Source organism: Coenobita brevimanus, chromosome 27, assembly GCF_032717465.1.
Source record: "Coenobita brevimanus isolate Jiangsu-jjx chromosome 27, ASM3271746v2, whole genome shotgun sequence".
Taxonomy (NCBI): Eukaryota; Metazoa; Arthropoda; class Malacostraca; order Decapoda; family Coenobitidae; genus Coenobita; species Coenobita brevimanus.
This window is the reverse complement of record NC_136980.1, coordinates 16,833,078-16,854,695: the sequence shown is the minus strand read 5'-3', so window position 1 is coordinate 16,854,695 and position 21,618 is coordinate 16,833,078. Positions and strand designations below refer to the sequence as shown.

Genomic DNA, 21,618 nt, shown 5'->3' with positions numbered 1-21,618 from the left:
AAACCAATATGATGCTTCACCCTATCCGTCCTACCCAGCGCTTCTCCTGGAAGTGCTACTACATCGGAAATCTAAGGAGGGCTAGGAGTCGTGTTTTATGGTCTACATTATCCGTGACCTTCACGTATTGCTCCAGCTGTTTTTCCTTAGCCAGACGTACGGGTTCCGACTGAGTCGTTGCTTGGAGGCAACTACAGGAGAGATCACCGGCACGTCGTCAACTTCCTTTATAGGGGCACCATAGCACATCAAGTCGCCTATATAACAACCATCTCTGAGCTTAACTGTGCCACCACTCATATTTGCGATGAAGAGGGGCGGTCTTGGCCAACGCTAGTCAGAGTCGATTCCAGCGACAATGCCTTATGTTTTACAGTCTCAGTTAAGCATGCTACATCAGTTCCCACCGACACGTCAGGTACTCGGACAGGAATTTTACGACAGTTCGACTGGGTAAGTGATGATTACCACTCACTATAGCCCTGACTTTCTTCCAGTCCATACCCTCCGCTTCGTGTGCATCCGGGGACTCCCTTGACGCTTCACTTGTCGGGGTCACAACTGGTTGGACGGCTCCTGATTGGATGCCAGTTCCAGTTCGTGTCGCTGAGGGATTAAGGCCTACAAACTCTTTCCCATTAAAGGAAATGGAATGTCTTTGAGGGTGTATTACTATATCATACTCCTCCATGGTTTCAAAGCCTAACAGCCCATCAGCTGGCAGAGGAAAATCCTCGACCACATAAAACGTAGCACGTAACACAGGAGATCATTTATCTGCCCTCAATGTCAACGGCACCTGGCTTACAATCTTTCTACTCCCTGTCACACCTGTCAACATTACATCAGGTGGTGATAATGTCCAGTTTGTTAGAGGCATTTCACTTTTAAGTCTTTCCAACGCTTTACTAGAAATAACGTTTGTACATGCTCCTGTATCTACGATCAGGGACACTTGACCTTTCCCTATGATCCAAGGAATAGATAATAAGTCCACCTTAGTAATAGCTGCCACACACACATTGGTGGATTGTACTATTTTAATTACTTTTGCGCGCGGCCCTGAGCTTCCCCCGAACTAGCTGGGTTCCCTAGTTTCTTCCTCTTTTCAATGACAAAGGGGCAACAGTCCGTTTCATGAGGACATGTATGACACACCATCTTTTCACCTCTGGCTTAACAGCCTTGGTCCTTTGCTGTGGAGAACTAGTAACTGTATCTCTCCAGCCCGAAGTTTGCAAGGCTTTGCTAGCTTCTGCATAGCATATGCCTGCCTTCGCCAAAGCCTGACTTTCAGTACAGTTAGGATGCTGCTGTGCTATATCAGTAGCCAGATTAGTGGGTGCCATATTAGGTACAGGTATCTGCCACAAAGAAGGAGGGTTAGTCTGACTTTGCACGCCCATATTGTTAGTCATGCCCCAGGTATTTGGACAAGGGCCCTGGGTTTGCATGCCAATATTAGTATTCATGCCCCATTGATTAGGATTCTGGGTTTGCATGTCAATATTAGTATTCATGCCCCATTGATTAGGATTCTGGGTTCGCATGCCAATACCATCTGTGTTTATACCCCATGCATTTGAATAAGGAACAGAAAATAAATTCTGTCCAAAACCTTGTGGTGTACTGAAAACATCTGAAGTATAAACAGGTATGTGAGTGGTTATAGTACTATCACTAATGACTGGATTTTGCATATCCTGAGTGACCAAAGGTTCTGTTGTTGTCTCAACTTCCACAGTCTCCTCTCTAGGATTACCCTCATTAGCAAGACTAGTGGCATTTTGGATCTAACTGATTGCTCTGGGACTGTTGAATAAGTATGACCAGAACGCAAATGCAAAACGTTCAAATCCTCATCATGTCCTTCAGAAATATCCTCATCACCTTGATCCTCAATATGTCCTTCACTCATTTAATATGTCTGAGCACTTTTATTTGATGTATCAACCCACTCATAAAATTCTGAGTCTAGTGGGATTGGCTATCTCTATTTCCCTAATTCTACATCCCCACTTTTTCACTGTATCCATCCAACCTTGTCAGTAATATTCCCCTCCCAGTTACACGAAGATAAACTGACATAAAAAAAGGATAGTTATGGTAAGTGACAGAACGGGACACATATAAAATACAGAAAGTATATTTATTTCAAGGGAATTCTGAGAAACCTTTATTTCCACTCATCAACTAACTAACGTGTGTTGATTCAAGTGTGTGTGTGTGTGGATTACTATGCATGGACACTACCTAGATATGAAAGTCCAGGATGATGTTCCACATTCCACATTCCACACTCCACCAGACTCCTCCAACCTTACGCAGCAGCCCGCTCGCTGTGGGAGTTAGCAAGCGACTCGTTCGCCCTGCACCACGCCAGGCCCGCCGCTTTCGGTCTCCCTCGGCTCGCCTCGGCCGTCCGCGCCTCTGGAGTTGCTAGAAGTCGCTAGTTGACCCACTCCTCACCGCACTGGCTTGAACTCCCCTTATCTCGCCTCTCACACACGAGCGCGAGATTCTTGCCAGTTTGCATTTGAAGATGGAGATATCTCGCACACCACAGGGCGAGATAACTGCCAGTTTGTGCTTAAGATAGGAATCTCGCACTGGCAGAATAATGGGAGGAATTAATATGCACCACTCCAGTTTATCTGCTCCACTTAACTCACTGGTAATTAGTCCCCTTACAACAGTAGAGTAAGATTTTCTGTTTCACCTTCAGGAACGAGCGATTGCAAGGGTTACTGATTCACAGCATAAATCCCTTTAGCAAGTATCGTATCCCAGCACTGAACACCAATTCAATGTATCGGTACATGGCTAGCACTAAATATCGTGCCACCGTTAGCACCAATAAAATAATGTGTTCTGCTGTATAGTATAACTAGACCACCGTGTTGGATCGACGACACTGTCTGTAGTACACGTCAGCTACTCGCCGTCACTGCCCGACACTTCCCACCAAAGGTCCTCTGCCACGAGAAGGTGGAAGCTGGTCTGTTATTAAGTGGTAGCGTAAGGTGACAGAAATGAGAAGATTAAATCTCTCTTTATTGGGTACAGAATAATATAACTGCGACCCGAGAGATATGTAAGAGCGATGCCACCTCCCTTTAAAACTGTAAAACGGCTTCTGACGCTGTACACTCACCGAGCCGACTAGGGCGCGGTGCTGAGGTCAGCTAAAAAGTGAGGTGCCGAGCATTACATATACTCTGGGCTTATGCAAAAAGTAGAGATAAATGACAACTCTACTAGCACATTATACACCTTTATAAAATGGCATTAAGTACATTCACATATGCCAACATAATAAATGGTTCCCCAGGACTTTACACTTACGCACTATTCAGATATCTTTTCACTTCTCCTAACCTTCATTTTATAATTGAAACAGGGTGGCGCTTGTGGTCTGCCATCCACCTTCTTCTATACCACAGCTAACAGCGAAATGATATTTGGTTGTTCATCATTCACACTTCATTACACACTGTTAATTATGACTAAACAGCTTTAAAAATTATTATGTAAAATGTGTGATACTACAGCTTCATATGGAAAAAGATGTTGACACCAGAACAATGGCTGACATTAAAATTTCTTCAGGTTATGTATTTTCTGCCATCACTGGCCTCAGTATTAACAAGAAATATGGGTCTGATAGGGTCCCTCCTGTTGTCCTCAAGAAGTGTGCTCCTGTGCTTGCCATCTGCCTAGATAAACTCTTTTGCTTTTGTCTGTCAAATTGTACCTTTCCTTCTTGCTAGAAGTTTGCTCTCATTCAGCCAGTACCAAAAAAAGGGTGACTCTAACTATCGCCCAATTGCTTTAACATCCTGTGTCTCGGAAGTTTTTAAGTCTATTAACAGAAAGTTTTTGTAGCATCTTTCCTATCACAACCTTGTTTCTGATCGTCAGTATGGGTTCCGTCAGGGACACTCCACTGGTAATCTCCTCACCTACCTTTCAGACTCCTGGTCATCCTCCTTTTGGGACTTTGGTGAAAGCTTTGTCGTTGCATTTGACATCTCAAAGGCTTTCGATCGAGTTTGGAGTAAATCTTTAATTTCCATACTGCCCTCTTCTGGTTACTTTCCTTCTATCTGTCTTCATCTCTAGTTTCTTTCTGGTAGTTCTATAGCCGCTGTTATAGACGGCCACTATTCTTCTAGATCTATCAACAGTGGTGTTCCTCCAAGCTCTGTCCTATCACCAACTGTCATCCTTTTATTCATCAATGACCTTCAAAGCTGTACATCTGACCTTATCCACTCATATGCTGATGATTCCATCCATCACTTTTCCATTCGGTTCCTGCAACGTCCATCTCAGCACCTAATGTATGACTTGGCTCGTATCTCTGACTGGGGTAAAAGTAATCCTGTTGTTTTTAATGCATCAAAGACTCATTTCTTACACCTATCAACCCAACAGAATCTTCCACAGGAGTACCCACTAATGTTTAATAATATTCATCTTAATCCTGCATCATCCTTAAACATGCATGAGATTTCATTCTCTCGGGATTTGTCTTGAGAAGATCACATTACATCTCTTGTAAAATCTGCTTCCATGAGATTAGGTGTGCTAAGCCAACTCCGTTCCTTTTTTACTCCTGCACATGTTGTTGACTTCATACACGGGTCTTGTCTGCCCCTGTGTAGGGTACAATTCTTAAGTGTGGGGAGCCTCCCCTCATACAGCTCTTCTCAACAAGGTGGAGTCAGAGGCTTTTTGTCTCATTAATTCTCCTTCTTTTACTTGATCCCTTCAATCTCTGTCTCTTTGCCACACTGTCGCATCTTTATCTCCTTTCTATCGCTACTTCATGGTCACTGCTCCTGTGAACTATCTGCTTGCATCTCTCCACCTCTACAACGGGAGCATAGCACCTGTCTAGCAACAAATTCTCATCCCTTTTCTCTCGAACCTTCTAATGCTAGAGTTAACTGTTACTCCCAGTCCTTCACTTACACAACAGGTCAGCTCTGGAACTGACTCCCTCTTTTGTATTTCCTACTTCCTATGATCTCCAGTCTTCCAAACGCAGTGTATCCAGGCATCTCAAAATGAGTGGATCTTGAATTTGGCTGTCTGTTGTACTGTTTTTGTTTTTTTCCTGGAGGGAGCAGTTTGCAGGCCCCTGGTCTTTGGCTCCTTCTTCCTGGCGTTAATATATATATATATATATATATATATATATATATATATATATATATATATATATATATATATATATATATATATATATATATACAATGAATGGCTTCAGCTATCAAAATGAAACCTTCCGGGTATCCAGATATGAGCAAAATCGTAGACGAGTTCGAAAATGGGCACTCAGGGTTAAGGTCAAGGTCACCAAAATGGCTGCAAAAGGTCAACTTGTTTTTATCGTACACCTTTAGCACCATTATATCTCATGAACGGTTTGAGGTATCAACATGAAACCTTCATAGTATCAATATATGGCTTAAATCTTGGACTTCGCCAACAGCTTATTCTAGCGGGCGATTAGCATTTGGCTCGTGAATGCTTTTTTATCACTGAGCAATGTTTACGACGTACTTTGGTACAGTATTCGCAACCATATTACCAGAGAACCCAGCATTTTAGCCCCATCCCCCGTTTCTCTCTCTCTCTCTCTCTCTCTCTCAGATTATGGTGGATGAATGATATAAATAAGGGAGATATTAGCAAGGTACTAAAAGTGAGCATACAGGATAGAACTAGAAATAATGGTTTCAAACTAGAAAAATTCCGTTTCAGTAAGGAAATCGGTAGAAATTGGTTTGGTAATAGAGTAGTAGACGAATGGAATAAGCTACCTAGTAAAGTAGTTGCCGCCTCTTCCATTGAGAGTTTCAAGCATAGGCTAGATAAGCATATGACAAATAAGGGGTAGATATAGAATAAAGAAAACCTTATAACCAATACTAATTCACAATTTTTTTCTTTTCAGGTTACACTATGATAGTCTCTATTCTCCTTTCACACTTTCCTGTAAAATGTCCACGTCAGTTTTTCTATACGGCGTGGTGTTCTTTCTGACTTTTTCCTGCCGGCTTCGGCTGGAGGGTTTGGAGGGCGGGGGAAAGCCTTCTTCTTTGCTATACTTATCTCGTTCTAGTAGTTCAGTTACTCTTCTAGGAGCTGCCTAGCATGGGCCAACCGGCCTACTGCAGTTATCCTCTCTTCTTATGTTCTTATATCACTCCACTATTCCAAAGTTCACGCTACCCCTTCCTCCCTCCTTATGCACACACACACACACACACACACACACACACACACACACACACACAGACTGGCCTTGTGCCAGTGTGAGGCTGTCAGTGCGGTAGGATAGCGTGAGTGTGAACAGTGGTAATGGCAGCGTCAGCAGACACCACCACCACCACACCGTCATGCACCCTCGCAGGCAGAATCGCTCTCGTCACAGGTAACATTGTATGCACTTTATCATATACAGCAGCTTGACTTCATCTGTTGAAAGAAGTGTTTGTTAATTTGTGTTTTCTACTTTTCCAAGGTACTGGAGAGGGATGCCTTCATGTGGTGGCACCGATCTAACCAGTCGGTTAAACTACCTATACAAACGTCCCTCAGCTGCATCCCTAACCCCCGAAAGTGGGATGGTGAACTGTCTGAGAAGGACAGTTTCAGCCTTCAGTCCACCAGGTTCACGTTACATATGAACCTGGGGCTACAAGGACTGCTAATAATACTGCTGCTGCCTCAAGATGTTTATTGTTAATATGGGAGAGCGTCCCCTATAGTGATGGATAATGGAGGGAATATACGCTTATTACTCCACCATTTCGAAAATACTCCTATACTACATAGGAAGATCTGTAAGTTGCGAGGGTAAAAGGGAATAATACGTTATCGGTGAGGACTGGGTAATTCTTCTGGCTCAAACTACAATAGTTTTCAGTAAGAAATTTTACTTTAACAAATACTTTACACAGAAAGTGGTGTGAAATTAATGGTAAGTTCTTCAGTACGAGAATCTCCCCTTAAGTGAATAAAATCGTCCGTCAGCTGCAAGAATAGTGTACAAAAAACGCCAGCGGATTGAAAGGTTAATGGCAATGAGGAAAAGTTTTCATTTACATAGTTATAATTGTAAGCAATGTGAACATTTTACATTTAAGAGACATAACATGCAACATAATATTAATCCTTTCACGATGGTAACGTATCAGAATTTTTGGTAACTCGATAATTTAATTCCTTTAGGAAAGAAGTTTTACCATGAATAGATTAGTGAAGGTTTTACTTCATCGATATAGTGGGAAAGACCTCGTCTAAGAAATTCATTTAGATATAAAAATATAATGATAACTTAATCAAAACGTACGTTAAGGTGTAACACGAACAATAAAGTTGTAAGGAAGATGAGGCACAGAGTGGTGATGTTAAATCAAGAGCTACAAATACCGCTAATTTTGCACTCACAAACAGCTAGAATGACACTAAATCACCAGAGGTGTTAGGAATCTCCCTTAGCCGACGAGAATACGAGCCCAGGTCAGTCGTGTACAGATGATAACACAGCAAGTCTCTTAGCCGCCACTGCAGGACAAGTTGTTTGTAGTGTATTCTTGCTGTTGCCACACGATTTCATTCCACCTGGGAGAGCGCCCTAACACTGATGGGGTTAAGGAATGATACAGCACACACCCTCCTATGCGAAGCCTCTGTTAAGCTGAGTACAATTGTGAGATAGGCAAAGCATCAATTCCTTACTCTGACTGAAGGGGCTAATGATGATACGTGTTTGATATTTTATTCTATAGCTACCACCAGACGATTAAATATAGCTTAGGGTGATTGAAGGTGGTGAATATCCAAGCAGTGTGCGGATTGTCTTCTCAGTTTTCTCGTAACTGTTATTATTTATTGTAAAAGCTTTCAGATAATTTCATGAAGAAAATACCAACACAAGACGTTAATAAACCCGGTGAGAAAGTAGCTTACCAATTAATTTTTATTATTATTAGACCTCTTGGCCGGCATTTTAAAAAGTTCTTAAGTGTTTAGCCCCTCTGTGGCCGTAGGTCTGGAATTTTACGTGCGTCCCTGGCCGATGCCGGGGCCATTATCTGAATTTGAAACTTGATTGTTTTTCTTGCCATATTGAAGAGGAAGTTCAGACGCAGCTAACAGTGCAAATCCCAGCTTCCTAGACCCATTCTGTGGCTGGCAATGGAGCGCGGAAGTTGCAGAAATATCGGCAGCAGATATCGCCCCAGTGGTGTATTGCTGCGCTGCAACATCACACGTGTTATATTTTTTACCCCCAAAACAATGTGAATGGTGCTGAAATGTTGTGCATATATTAGATATGATGATATCAAATGATTTCAGTACATAATATGTTTGGCTCGAAAAAAATATATTTTTTTTCACATTTTTTATATAAATATGTTTATGGCCGTTTCGAGTTATTTGCACGTTAGCGTTGTGAATATGGTTGGAAGAGGGAGTGAAAGGGTTAAATATTCAGTCCTATATGATAAAATTGCAGGTCCCCCCGGGGGTAGCCTCTCCCACAGGGGATGAATGTGGATCAATCAATCAATCATTTCCTGTGGCACCCTCGGGGATGCATAGGGCCTCTATGAACTCACACCACCACATCCTATCTTGTGCTAACTCCTCAAGATCTCCCCAACACTCATCTCCAGCTTCCCGTCTCATTGTCCTCACCCACGTTTCTTTTGGCCTTCCTTTACCTCTCCTACCAAGTGCCACCAACCCTGGTGTACCTCGTACTGTTCCCTGTCTCCTATACACATGTCCTAGCCACTTCCATCGTGAGAACCTAACATATTCATCGACCGGCTGCACTCCCGTTATTTCTCTAATTCTACTATTTGGTATCCTTTCCCACCACTTAACTCCTAATATTCTTCTAAGTGCTTTTTTTTCAAACACCAAGAATTTATTTTCCATAGTCACTGTGCTGTACCAAGACTCGTGTCCATAAATTAAGATACTCCTAACCATTATCTTATAAAGTTTGATTTTTGTATGCACAGAAAAATTGTTATTTTTCCAAATATTTTTAAGCATTCCCATTGCCTGATTAGCCTTCTTTAACCTTTCCTCGAATTCAAAGTTCAAAGAACCATCCTTGGCTAAATAAGTACCTAAATATTTAAACCTATCAACTTGCTTTACAACCATACCTCCAGTTACACATTCCTGCGCATTTTCCATATTCATATTGATTATTTCAGTTTTTCCACAATTAATAACCAAACCCACCTTGCGACCTTCACTCACCAAACAGTCCAACACTCTCTGCATCTCTTCTGGCCCATCACAAATCAAAACTATACCATCTGCATAATCTAAATCCAAAAGTTTCCTGTTCTATCCCCAAAGTATACCTGCACCGGTTTCTGTTCCAACGCGTTTCATAATGTAATCAATGACCAATATAAATAGTAAAGGCGATAGAACACCACCTTGAATTACTCCGGACTTGACTTCAAACGAATCACTCAGACAACCATCAACCATCACTTTACAAAATGTGTCCTCATGCATGTTCATAATGACCCTCACAAACTCCTCTGGTATTCCATAATGTCTCATGATCTTCCCCATAGTCTCTCTCGAAACACTATCAAAAGCCTTTTCAAAATCAACAAAACAAAGACTTAACGGTACTCTCATTTCATTAACTTGCTGCATCAAATGCCTAACTATAAAGATCTGATCATTGCAACCACGTCCCTTTCTAAAACCAGCCTGTTCATCCCTCAGAATACCCTCAACCACCGGCTCCAACCTATTTAACAACACTCTACTGAAAACTTTCAAAGCTATCGGTGACAAAGAGATTCCCCTCCAATTACCACATTCACTCAGGTCTCCCTTCTTCGGAACTTTAACAATTACACCGTTCTTCCAAACTGATGGTAGTAACCCCGTCACCCATATCTTATTGAATAGCTTGGTCAAGATCATTATTAATCTATCCCCCTCCACTTTAAACATTTCCGGAAATAAACCATCCTCCCCTGGTGCCTTATTATTCTTTAACTGTTTTACTGCTTTCTCCACTTCTGCAAGCCTCAACTCTCCTGTTTCTATATTTAAATCTTCCTGAGCAGACGGTATATCCTCTTCTGGTGGTATTGGTCTATTAAGAACTGTCTCAAAATGCTCTTTCCATCTATTTTTAATATCTCTATCTTTGGTCAATAAATTTCCTTCCCTGTCTCTAACTGGTATTTCCTTGCGTTTACCTGCATTACCACTCAGTTCTCTAATCGATTCATATGCTATTCTTTGACTCTGTCCATCATTTTTGTTTATTAAGATTTCAGTCTCTGCAACCTTTTCATCCACACATCTTCTTTTATCTCTCCTAGCTAACCTTCTTACTTCTGAATTCAAACTCCAGTACGCAGCTCTTGCTAATTCAATCTCTCGTTCATGAAAGCATTGCATCTCACATCTCAATTTAGCCTCACCTCTCTCTTTTATCATATCCCACGTTTCCTCTGATATCCATTTCTTTCTCCTGAATCTATGAATGTGGATAGTCGGGTGGATTAGCACCTGGTCAGCTCAGATTAGAGGTAGGGGAGTGGAGGCGCTTTTAGCCCCTCCCACACCACCTGCTTGGCTAAAATAGAATCATAATGCAGGTTCAAAACTATGAATAGGTCAAACTATTAGGAACAGAGAGATAAACCAGAAATAAATACATATACGGACGGGAAAAAAAGTATTTTCCCCTTAACACGTTTACGTTTCTCTATCATTTTACTTTGTTATTTTTGCAATGTATGTTGCTGTCTGTGTGTCAAGAGTGTGGGAAAGTATGATATTTTCTGCCTGGGTAAGGAAAAAGGGAAAAACTGTATGTTTACCTAAACTTCACACGGTGTATTCTCGTCACTACCCACCATACTCACCACCTCCAGGTCAGACCCAATTTGATCCTTGTTGCTCTCTCCCCCACGGGGAAACAGCTCCGCCCTCATCTCAGGGCTGGTGAGCGGCCTACGGGGCCGGAGAGGTCAGTGCTTGGTGGGGGCCAGGGCAGGGAGACAGGCAGAACTCTGACGTCCACTCATCACAGAAGTGCACGGTGTATTGACATGTGGGGTGTATGGGAGTGTTGGGTAGGTCAGTCTCAAGAGTCAAGACGTTCAGAACGTTCATTCATTTCCCAAAATTTTTTGCCTTTTTTTATAGGCTGCGCTCAGAAGACGCCTGCGGTCATTTATCGGCTGAACGTTGTTCGACGCCAGTGGCCACTGAGGGGTTAGAATGACTCAAAAATCCTTTTGAGCATTCCTAAACAGGGAAATCCCAAGAATTATTTATGAAAGCACGTAAGCACTGTGACTTCTCACATCTCAGGGCCCAGTTAGGAATGGTGGGCAGCTGTCAAGAGGACTTACAGAGTTTCGCACAAGCCCTACGGGAGGCAAGATGGCTGACCAACAAACACTCCGAGTGTGTAGCCCACGTCATTTTCGCCCTCGCAGAGACAGTTGTGATGTGCAGAATGATGACACACACACACACACACACACACACACACACACACACACACACACACACAAAAGATATGCTGTTATCGTGTTGGCCTCGTGTATACAACTGATTTAAAATGGCATGTGACTGACAACCACACTGAAGGCAGTCAAACTGTAACTGCAGAGATGGAAGTGGCATTAACACTGAGATAATTAGCTACCGGAAAAATCAGTAAAGCAATACTGAAAAGAGCACATGCAGATTACGGTGCTATATCACTCCACTAATCCAAAGTTTACGCTACTCCCTCCTCCCTCCTTATCCACACACACCAGTCGAGCAGGGCAGTACTCCCAAGGTGGATGGAAAGCTGATGACAGGGACAGCTGGAGCTCCCGTTTCATCAGCCCTCGGGACTAGGTCCCGACCATCCCCCTTTGCTGAACTTTTTCAGTCTCAGTAACACAGAGAGTAGACCAGCATGCTCTCCAATACAAGTTTCTCCAACTATCAACACCAAACTACATGCACAGTACACACCACACTTCCTTTTCAAAATTTTCATAATGGCATCGAATAACATAGCCTTGGAGTCCCCAAGGGGGGGGGGACCATAAATGCCCCCACCTTCAGCCCCTCTCCCGGTGACGACTCAAGGTGCCTGGAACCACTGTCTGACTCTCTTCTTCTTCATTTCTGCAACATTCGTGGCCTTTCCTCCAACTTTCAATCTGTTGAGCACCACCTCTCCTTCTGTAAACCTCACCTTCTTTTCCTAACTGAGACTCAGCTGTCTGAGGCAATTGACAGCAAACCCTTTTCTGTATCCTCCTACTTTCTTTATACTCATTTCAAAGCCAAAGGTGGCTGTTGTGTATATATACGCAACAACTTATCTTGCTCTCGTGTTCCTGAACTCGATTCTTCTGAATTCTCTACACTCTGGCTTCGGATTTCCTGTCATTCTCTGACTAAATATATCTGTACTGTTTACTTACCTCCTAATTCTACTGACTATCAAAAATTCTTTGACTATCTTACTTCTACGATGGAACACATCTTATCCATCTCTCCTTTCTCTGAAATCTCCATTCTTGGAGATTTCAGTGTTCACCACCACCTTTGGCTCTCCTCTCCTTTCACTGATCCACCTGGTGAACAAGCCTACACCTTTTGTATCCTTAATGACCTAGAGCAGCTTGTACAGCACCCTACCCGTATCCCTGACCGCCTTGGAGAGAGCTCCAACATACTTGATCTCTTCCTTACAAGTAATCCTTCTGCTTACACTGTTAATCTTTTCTCTCCACTGGGCTCCTCCAATCATAACCTTATCACCTTAACCTGTCCTATTGCTCCGGTACGGCCTGCGGACCCTCCAAAAAAACGTTGTCTCTGGCACTTTGGGGCTGCAGATTGAAAGGCCCTCAGGCAGTACTTCTTTGATTTTCCCTGGAATGATTATTGCTTTCATGGCTGGGAGCCATCTGGGTTTGCCTTGCACATTACGGAGGTTATTCTCTCGGGCATGGAAGCATACATTCCTTTCTCATATCCTTTGACTAACGCAAGAAAGCCTCGGTTTAGTCACGCTTGTTCTAATGCTGTCCGCAACAAGGAGAGGGCCTATTAATGGTACCGGAGCCAACACATCCCTGAATCACATCTTTTATACATTTCTGTCCGGAATAGTGCTAAGTCTGTTCTTCGCTCTGCTAAAAATAATTTCATCCGTACAAAATGCTCTCAACTCTCCAACTCGAACTCTTCCCGCTCCTTCTGGCACCTTGCCAGAAACATTTCTAACAACTTTACCTCATCATCCTTCCCTCCTCTTTTCTACTCTGATGGCTTTGTAGCTATTTCTTTTACTGATAAAGCAAATCTCTTCGCTCAGACTTTCTCCTCCAATTCCACCTTAGACGATTCCGGTGCTGTTCCTCCATCATTTCCCCTCTCAGACTTCCTCATGGCTAACATTAAAATTTCTTCAGCTGATGTATTTTCTGCCATTGCTTGCCTCAGTACTAATAAGGCATATGGGCCTGATGGAGTCCCTCCTGTTGTTCTCAAGAACTGTGCTTCTGTGCTTACACCCTGCCTAGGCAAACTCTTTCGCCTTTGTCTGTCAACTTGTACCTTTCCTTCTTGCTGGACGTTTGCTCTCATTCAGCCGGTCCCAAAGAAGGGTGACCATTCCCAACCCTCTAACTATCGCCCAGTTGCTTTAACATCCTGTATCTCAAAAGTTTTTGAGTCTATTCTTAATAGAAAAATTTTAAAGCATGTTTCCTATCACAACCTTCTTTCTGATCGTCAGTATGGGTTCCGTCAGGGACACTCCGCAGGCGACCTTCTCACCAACCTTTCAGACTCCTGGTCATCCTCCTTTCGGGACTTTGGCGAAAGCTTTGCCATTGCACTTGACATCTCAAAGGCTTTCGATCGAGTCTGGCATAAATCTTTAATTTCCAAACTGCCCTCTTACGGTTTCTATCCCTCTTTCTGTGCTATCATCTCTAACTTCCTTTCTGGTCGTTCTATAGCCACTGTTGTAGACGGCTATCGTTCATCTCCTAGATCTGTTAACAGTGGTGTTCCTCAGGGTTCTGTCCTATCACCAACTCTCTTCCTTTTATTCATCAATGACCTTCTAAGCTGTACATCTAACCCTATCCACTCATACGCTGATGACTCCACCCTTCACCTTTCCATTCGATTCCCACAACGTCCATCTCAGCAGTTACTTCAACAGGCAAGGGATGAGGCTATGGCACACCTAATGTCTGACTTGGCTCGTATCTCTGACTGGGGTAAAAGTAATCTGGTTGTTTTTAATGCATCAAAGACTCAGTTTTTGCACCTATCAACCCGACAAAATCTTCCACAGGTATACCCACTTATGTTTAATAATACTCAACTTAATCCTGCATCATCCTTGAACATGCTTGGGGTTTCAGTTGCTTGGGATTTATCTTTGAAAGATCATATTACATCTCTTGTAAAATCTGCTTCCAAGCGATTGGGTGTGCTAAGCCGACTCCGTTCCTTCTTTGCCCATGCAGAATTATTGACTCTATACAGGGGTTTTATCCGCCCCTGTGTGGAGTACAACTGTCATGTGTGGAGGCTCCCCACATACAGCTCTTCTCAATAGGGTGGAGTCAAAGGCTTTTCGTCTCATTAACTCTCCCCCTCTTACTGACTCCCTTCAACCTCTGTCTCTTCGCTGCAGTGTTGCATCTTTATCTCTTTTCTATCGTCACTTCAATGGTCACTGTTCCTCTGAACTGTCTGCATGCATTCCTCCACTTCTACGACGGGCGCGTAGCACCCGTCTAGCAGCAAACTCTCACCCCTTTTCTGTCCAGCTCTCTAATGCAAGAGTTAACCGTTACTCCCAGTCCTTCATTTATGCAACAGGTCAACTCTGGAACTGTCTCCCTCTGTCTGTATTTCCTGCTTCCTATGATCTCCAGTCTCTCAAACTCAGTGTGTCCAGGCATCTCGAAATGAATGGATCTTGAATTTGGCTCTCTCTTGTATTTTGTTTTTCTCTTGGAAGGAACAGTTTTGCGGGCTCATTGCCTTTGGTTCCTTCTTCTTCACATAAAACACACACACACACACACACACACACACACACACACACACACACACACACACACACACACGGTTTAAAGGTGGTCTACTGTCTTGAGGCAAAGGTGTTAAATTCCTTGGGAACATTTTGTATTTAGTTTCCAATACTCCTCATCCAAAGGCAGCTGCTAGTTGGCGTCCATACACCCAATGAAGTCAGCAACGCTAATGGTGGGTATGCCTTAACTATTCTTTTGATCTCGGGTACAACTAAATGTTGTCTGAATTACCTATTACTGAACAACCCAGGTTTTTCCGCCATAACTAAATAGGTCCTGTGTGGCACCTACGGATGGTATATTCTTCTTTAGAATCTGGTAACCATTTGTAGTGCTGGTTAGATTTTCTTATGAAAACTTTGATGAGGCCAGTGTAATGCAATGATGGTTACTGGGCGCTGAACAAATACTTGAGATGCAACAGGCAGTCACAGTGATGGCGGCAAAACACTGTCTAGTCCAGGATAACACTTATTACATGGTGATAACTCTTCATCACCACTTACTTGACTGGCATATATAGGTCATAGTTGAAGTGGCTAGGGAGAATTCATAAGACATCTTCCTTAGTAATACATATATATCTCGGTATTCTCTTGCGTGTTACTGATATCAGATGTGGCAATATTAAAACGTTGCAATTAACATTCAAGATGAAGTTAGTGGTCATTAAGCAAGAATAAAATAATATAAAACAAAATAAAACAAAATAAAATAAAATAAATCGCTATGGAAGATGTGCTAGGAAACCTGCCACGACACTTAGAATAAGGCGTTAAATCTCAGGGCAGATGAACAGTTTGGCGAGACGACACCGCCTTTGTTGACTGTACGGCAGCCTAAGTCTTTGGTAACCAAGCAGTGTGTAGTTGTGTAAAATTATGCTGGTCAGTAAGATTTCTCAAGACCACACCGTCATACTGTTAGTTTCCCTGTTATCATCAGATTGGAGAAGTGCTCACTGGTTCTGTATTATCACTAATCCTTTCAGTGCTATGAAATACTGTTAATATTATATTTGCTACCTCCAGGCGATATCAGTCAGCTTAGACGAATTGGAAAGGTTTGATACAGCACTGATAAATAATGTCTCGCCCTTGATACATAATGTCTCGCCCAGTTTGAATAAGTTGATATGAAGGTAGCAAGAAGATGAATGAATAATCTGAATGAATGGACAAAAATGTGCTCTTGAGTGTCTGGTCCTACGGTATCAGGTGGTCTCATGGAGCTTGTATACAGAGCAGTGATATATGGATGCTGGGACAATTACAGAAATAAATATCGATTCACTTTATTATCATCAATACCAGGACTTGTGAGCAATGACTTTCAAAACCCAGTGATGCGATCGCTGGAACTCAAGAGTCTGCTCAGAATATTGCGTGAGAGTTTAATAATTGTTCTGCTAAAAAAGCAGAGCGATATTACTATCCATCATTGTACATTAAACTGTAATATCAAAACGAAAACCCTGTACATCTCAAGAAGCACTGAGTACTGAATGACTACTGTGCAGCAAGCGAAGGGCACTGAGCACTGACGGACTGAGTCTGAGCGAGAGAGAGAGAGAGAGAGAGAGAGAGAGAGAGAGAGAGAGAGAGCACCGGGTACTGACTGAGAAAATTGTTCACTGAGATAGCAGAGCACTCACTAGATATAATGCTAGATATTTAAAGAGTAAATTTTACTGTGAACTGATTACTGCCTGTCACTTCAGGCGGCGGGAGCGGCATTGGGCGTGCATGCTGTCAGGTGCTGGCCAGGGAGGGCGCCCAAGTGGTGGTCACTGATATCAACCTTCAGGCGGCCAAACACACCCTCACTCTCCTGCCTGGTGAGTCACTCTCCTGCCTGGTGAGTCACTCTCCTGCCTGGTGAGTCACTCTCCTGCCCGGTGAGTCACTCTCTAACCTGATGAGTCACTCTCCTGCCTGGTGAATCACTCTCCTGCCTGGTGGGTCACTCTCCTGCCTGGTGAGTCACTCTCCTGTCCATTGCGTCACAGACTAGCCAGAGGTAAAGTTATGTTTGCATGATGCGCCGTTGTGTTCAGTGTAATACTATGGAGAAAATGGTCAACATAAGCAACAGTCTGCTGACAACTCTCTCTCTCTCTCTCTCTCTGTTAATCAGTGTATCTGTCTATCTAGTTAAAATTAAACACACACACACACACACACACACACATATATATATATATATATATATATATATATATATATATATATATATATATATATATATATATATATATATAAATATATATATATATATATATATATCCATCATCCAATCCTACATTGCCCCATGAGGAGCGTAGGAGACCGGGGCTAAGCAGTTGGTCCCGACATTTAAGATGAGAGTGACCAGCCTCACTCATCCCTGAGTGGCATTACATGAGCAATCAACCCCAACCATCCCATGGATATAAACCTTCACCGGCTCAATCCGATTGGAGCGCAATAATTACTCACTAAACCACCAGGAGCCAAAATTTGGTTATATGGTTACCACCCAGCGTAGTAAATGGTTTCCTGGTGTACAGGAAACCATTTGGCTTGTCACTCAGTGTAGAGTCACCCACAGGCAGAAGGAAGAGGAAAGAATGAAGGAATGAAAGACAGAAGAGGAAGTCTAAAGTTACCCGTAGGCAGAAGGACAAGAAAAGAATGAAGTAAATTATATATATATATATATATATATATATATATATATATATCTATATATATATATATATGTGTGTGTGTGTGTGTGTGTGGGTGTGGAGAGAGAGAGAGAGAGAGAGAGAGAGAGAGAGAGAGAGTAAATTAACCTGTCGGTGGTAGGTACACTGTACATGCACTCACGTCACTTAATATTGTACATACAACTTTTCTTAAATGAGAAGAAATGGTCATGTTTGAACTTCCCAAGCACTGGGACACAATTTTTGAGTGACTCATGCCACAGCTGTGAACGCATTAAGCTCACCCACTCCCCTCCCACCCTCTCACCCAGTCATTATCTCTCTCTCTCTCTCTCTCTCTCTCTCTCTCTCTCTCTCTCTCCATGAAAGCTTTAGCGCTGCTTAAGTTAGTCTAACAAACCTCAATAAATACATGGTTCTCACCTTACAACGCCAGTTCACTCAGTTCACTTTCTTTAACTAAGGACATTCTGACAATAACATGATTATAAATATCAGGTTGTTAACTTTCTGGCTATTGGAGTGGCATAATATGGCAATTATTCAGCACCAGTAAAGTAGTCTGTTACTGTCATGGGTGATGTTTACATGTCCTCTCTAGTTCCCTCACCTTGACTTGGCCCAGATTTTCGACCTTTGGCAGCTTATGTAGCTCAGTGGCAGAAGACAGTGCTACGCCTTTATGTTCTTTCCATAGCAATTCCTCGTGACTAGCAACATATTCCAGTGTTAATCTACAGTGTTGTTCCAACTTAACATTTAAGAGGAACAGTGACAATTTTAGGCCAAGTTAGCGTGAAAAGAGTATAGTTTCCCCAGCAGTATCTGTCTCTCTCATTGATGGCTAGAGATGCCAACTACTAATTTACATGACAGTTCATTAAATAATCACATTCACAGACGTAGGTATGCTATTGTTTGTATTTGTATAAGTTTCATAAATAAAGTAAAGCTGTTATGCACTATCTTAACCCGTTAGCCGCGGGTATTGGAGTGGATAACTTCCTGTGGCTGCGGATTTCTGGCCATAAATTTTACTGTAGCAAAACAGCATAAGTTTATGGTTATTACATGATTGTACTTACAAGATGACGAGGGTTGTGGCATATGGCATCGATATGGTTGCTCACCTCAGAGAAAACTAGGGCAGGTGTAGGTGTTTTCAGGGATAGCTAAAATAAACAGATAAGCCACTACCACTGTACAGTGGTGCCGTCTGGTGGCAGCAAGCGTATATGGAGGGGGGGGGGAATGGGTTTTCCTGATGATATACGAGGCTGATGTGGAGCGTGAAAAATTAGGAACGTGTGGACATACACATGAATATGTTATGTATGATAGGGGTGTGTGTTCAAGTCACGCACATTACATTTTATTGTAGTAAGGTTATTTTCACATCATTGTTTTCTTTTACTTATTTATTTGTCTTTTTACTCAGTTATTTTCATCATTTATTTCTATTTATGACTGAAACGCAGAGTACGCATATGAAAGAGTGACAGTGAGCGACGGGGGACGGTGAGGTGGCAGACTTGGGGAAAAGATGGGAGGTGTTCTCCCTTGAGACTCGCCTATCCCAAGAGGGACCAACTGTATGCATGAGGAGAGAGAGAGAGAGAGAGAGAGAGAGAGAGAGAGAGAGAGAGACAGACAGACAGACAGACAGACAGACAGAAAAACAGAGTGACAGACAGACAAACAGGAACAGACAGACAGACAGACAGACAGAAGGAGATTTTTATTGGTGAAGACGACGGTTGAAATAAAGCGTGGAGGAACACTTACGTAACCTGTACCCGATTTTAAATAGAGAAGTAAAGAGGGAGATAAGAAAAGCAAAGAGAAGTTATGAAATTAAGGTTGCCCCCTCCCCCGCTTCCTCCTCCTCCCCCTCCCCATCCCCTCCCCCTTCTTCCCATATTACGTTCATCCACGTGAGTTCTCGTAATTCCCTCCCCTCCTCCGCTCCCCCTCTTCCCCTTCCCTTCCCCTCCGTTTCCCTCCTTCCTTCCATACATTCTTCTCTCCCTCCCTTCCTCCCTTCCTCTTATAGTGAATCAAAAGAAAACTCTAAGGGTTTTTATCAAATGTACCGTACGAAAAATAAAGATAGGATAGGACCACTCAGAACAAAATCAGGTGACATTACCAGTGAAGATAAAGAAATGTGCTCCATCCTAAATAATTATTTCATATCAGTATTCACCAAGGAAAATCTAGACCTGGTCCCTCAATGAGCAAATATTTACGATGATAATACGGAAAATATTCTTAGTATAATAACCATTAGTAAGGAGGACGTATTGAAAGAAATTAATAAGTTAAAACCTCAAAAATCGCCAGGCCAGGACGAAATATATGCAAAAATTATATATATATATATATATATATATATATATATATATATATATATATATATATATATATATATATATATATATATATATAAAGAAGAATTATGTCAGCCACTTTTAACGTTATTTAATTATTCTTTAAGTTCAGGAGAAGTTCCAGAGGCGTGGAAGACCGCAAACGTAGTGCCCATCTTTAAAAAGGGGTGATAAACCAGCTGCGTCGAATTATCGTCCGATAAGTCTAACGTCAATAGTAGGAAAAATGTTAGAGTCAATTTTGGCAAATAAGATTAGAGAACACTTTGAAAGATTTAATCTTATAAACGAAAGTCAGCACGGATTCAGGCAAGGACGATCCTGCCTCACAAACTTGTTGTCATTCTACTCGGAGGTCTATGAGGCAGTAGATAGCGATAAAGCTTACGAAGTTATTTATCTGGACTTTAGTAAAGCTTTTGACAGGGTCCCACACGAAAGGTTAGTTAGAAAGGTTCGAGCACACGGTATAGACGGCGATATCTTAAAATGGATAGAATCCTGGCTGAAAGGACGAAAGCAGAGAGTATTAATAAATGGAACTAAGTCGGACTGGGGATTAGTAACTAGCGGTGTACCACAGGGTTCAGCACTCGGTCCCTTATTATTTATTATATATACTGTATAAATGATCTAGACTTAGAAGTCAATAGCAGCATCAACAAAATTGCCGACGATACAAAAATAGGGCGTATCATTAACTCGACTGACGATTGCCATAACTTACAAAAAGACCTCGATATATTGTCCAAATGGTCTAAAACTTGGCAAATGGAATTTAACGTTGAAAAATGCAAAGTACTTAACGTAGACAATACCATTGGAGACACTAAATACAGCTTAGATAACAAAGAAATTAGCAAATCGGAATGCGAGAGGGATCTAGGAGTTATGATTAGTAATGACCTTAAACCAAGGCAACAGTGTATTAATGTGAGAAATAAAGCAAATAGGGTCCTAGGATTTATTTCGAGAAGCGTGAGCAATAGATCATCAAAAGTAATACTGAAACTTTATCTAGCATTAGTAAGGCCACATTTAGACTACGCAGTACAATTTTGGTGTCCTTACTATACTGTAGAATGGATATTAATTCGTTAGAAAAAGTATAGAGAAGAATGACAAAAATGATACATGACGTCCGGAACCTGTCATATGAAGACAGACTGAAAAGATTAGGTCTGCATTCGCTAGAGAGGCGTAGAGTAAGGGGAGATTTAATTGAGGTGTTTAAGTGGATGAAGGGTATAAATAAGGGAGATATTAGCAAGGTACTTAAAGTGAGCATACAGGATAGAACTAGAAATAATGGTTTCAAACTAGAAAAATTCCGTTTCAGTAAGGAAATAGGTAGAAATTGGTTTGGTAATAGAGTAGTAGACGA

At 42.1% G+C, this 21,618-nt stretch overlaps 1 protein-coding gene across 1 annotated transcript in view; it reads left to right on the top strand.

Annotated features, from left to right (window-relative positions):
- Nucleotides 1-6,372: 6,372 nt before the first annotated feature.
- LOC145394476 ((3R)-3-hydroxyacyl-CoA dehydrogenase-like) overlaps nucleotides 6,373-21,618 on the top strand; it is a 71,867-nt gene continuing 56,621 nt past the window's right edge. Inside the window, exons 1-2 of the mRNA XM_080268330.1 lie at nucleotides 6,373-6,445; nucleotides 16,876-16,992. Of these exons, the coding sequence (XP_080124456.1) occupies nucleotides 6,373-6,445; nucleotides 16,876-16,992 (190 nt within the window). The remainder of the gene's footprint in view (nucleotides 6,446-16,875; nucleotides 16,993-21,618) is intronic.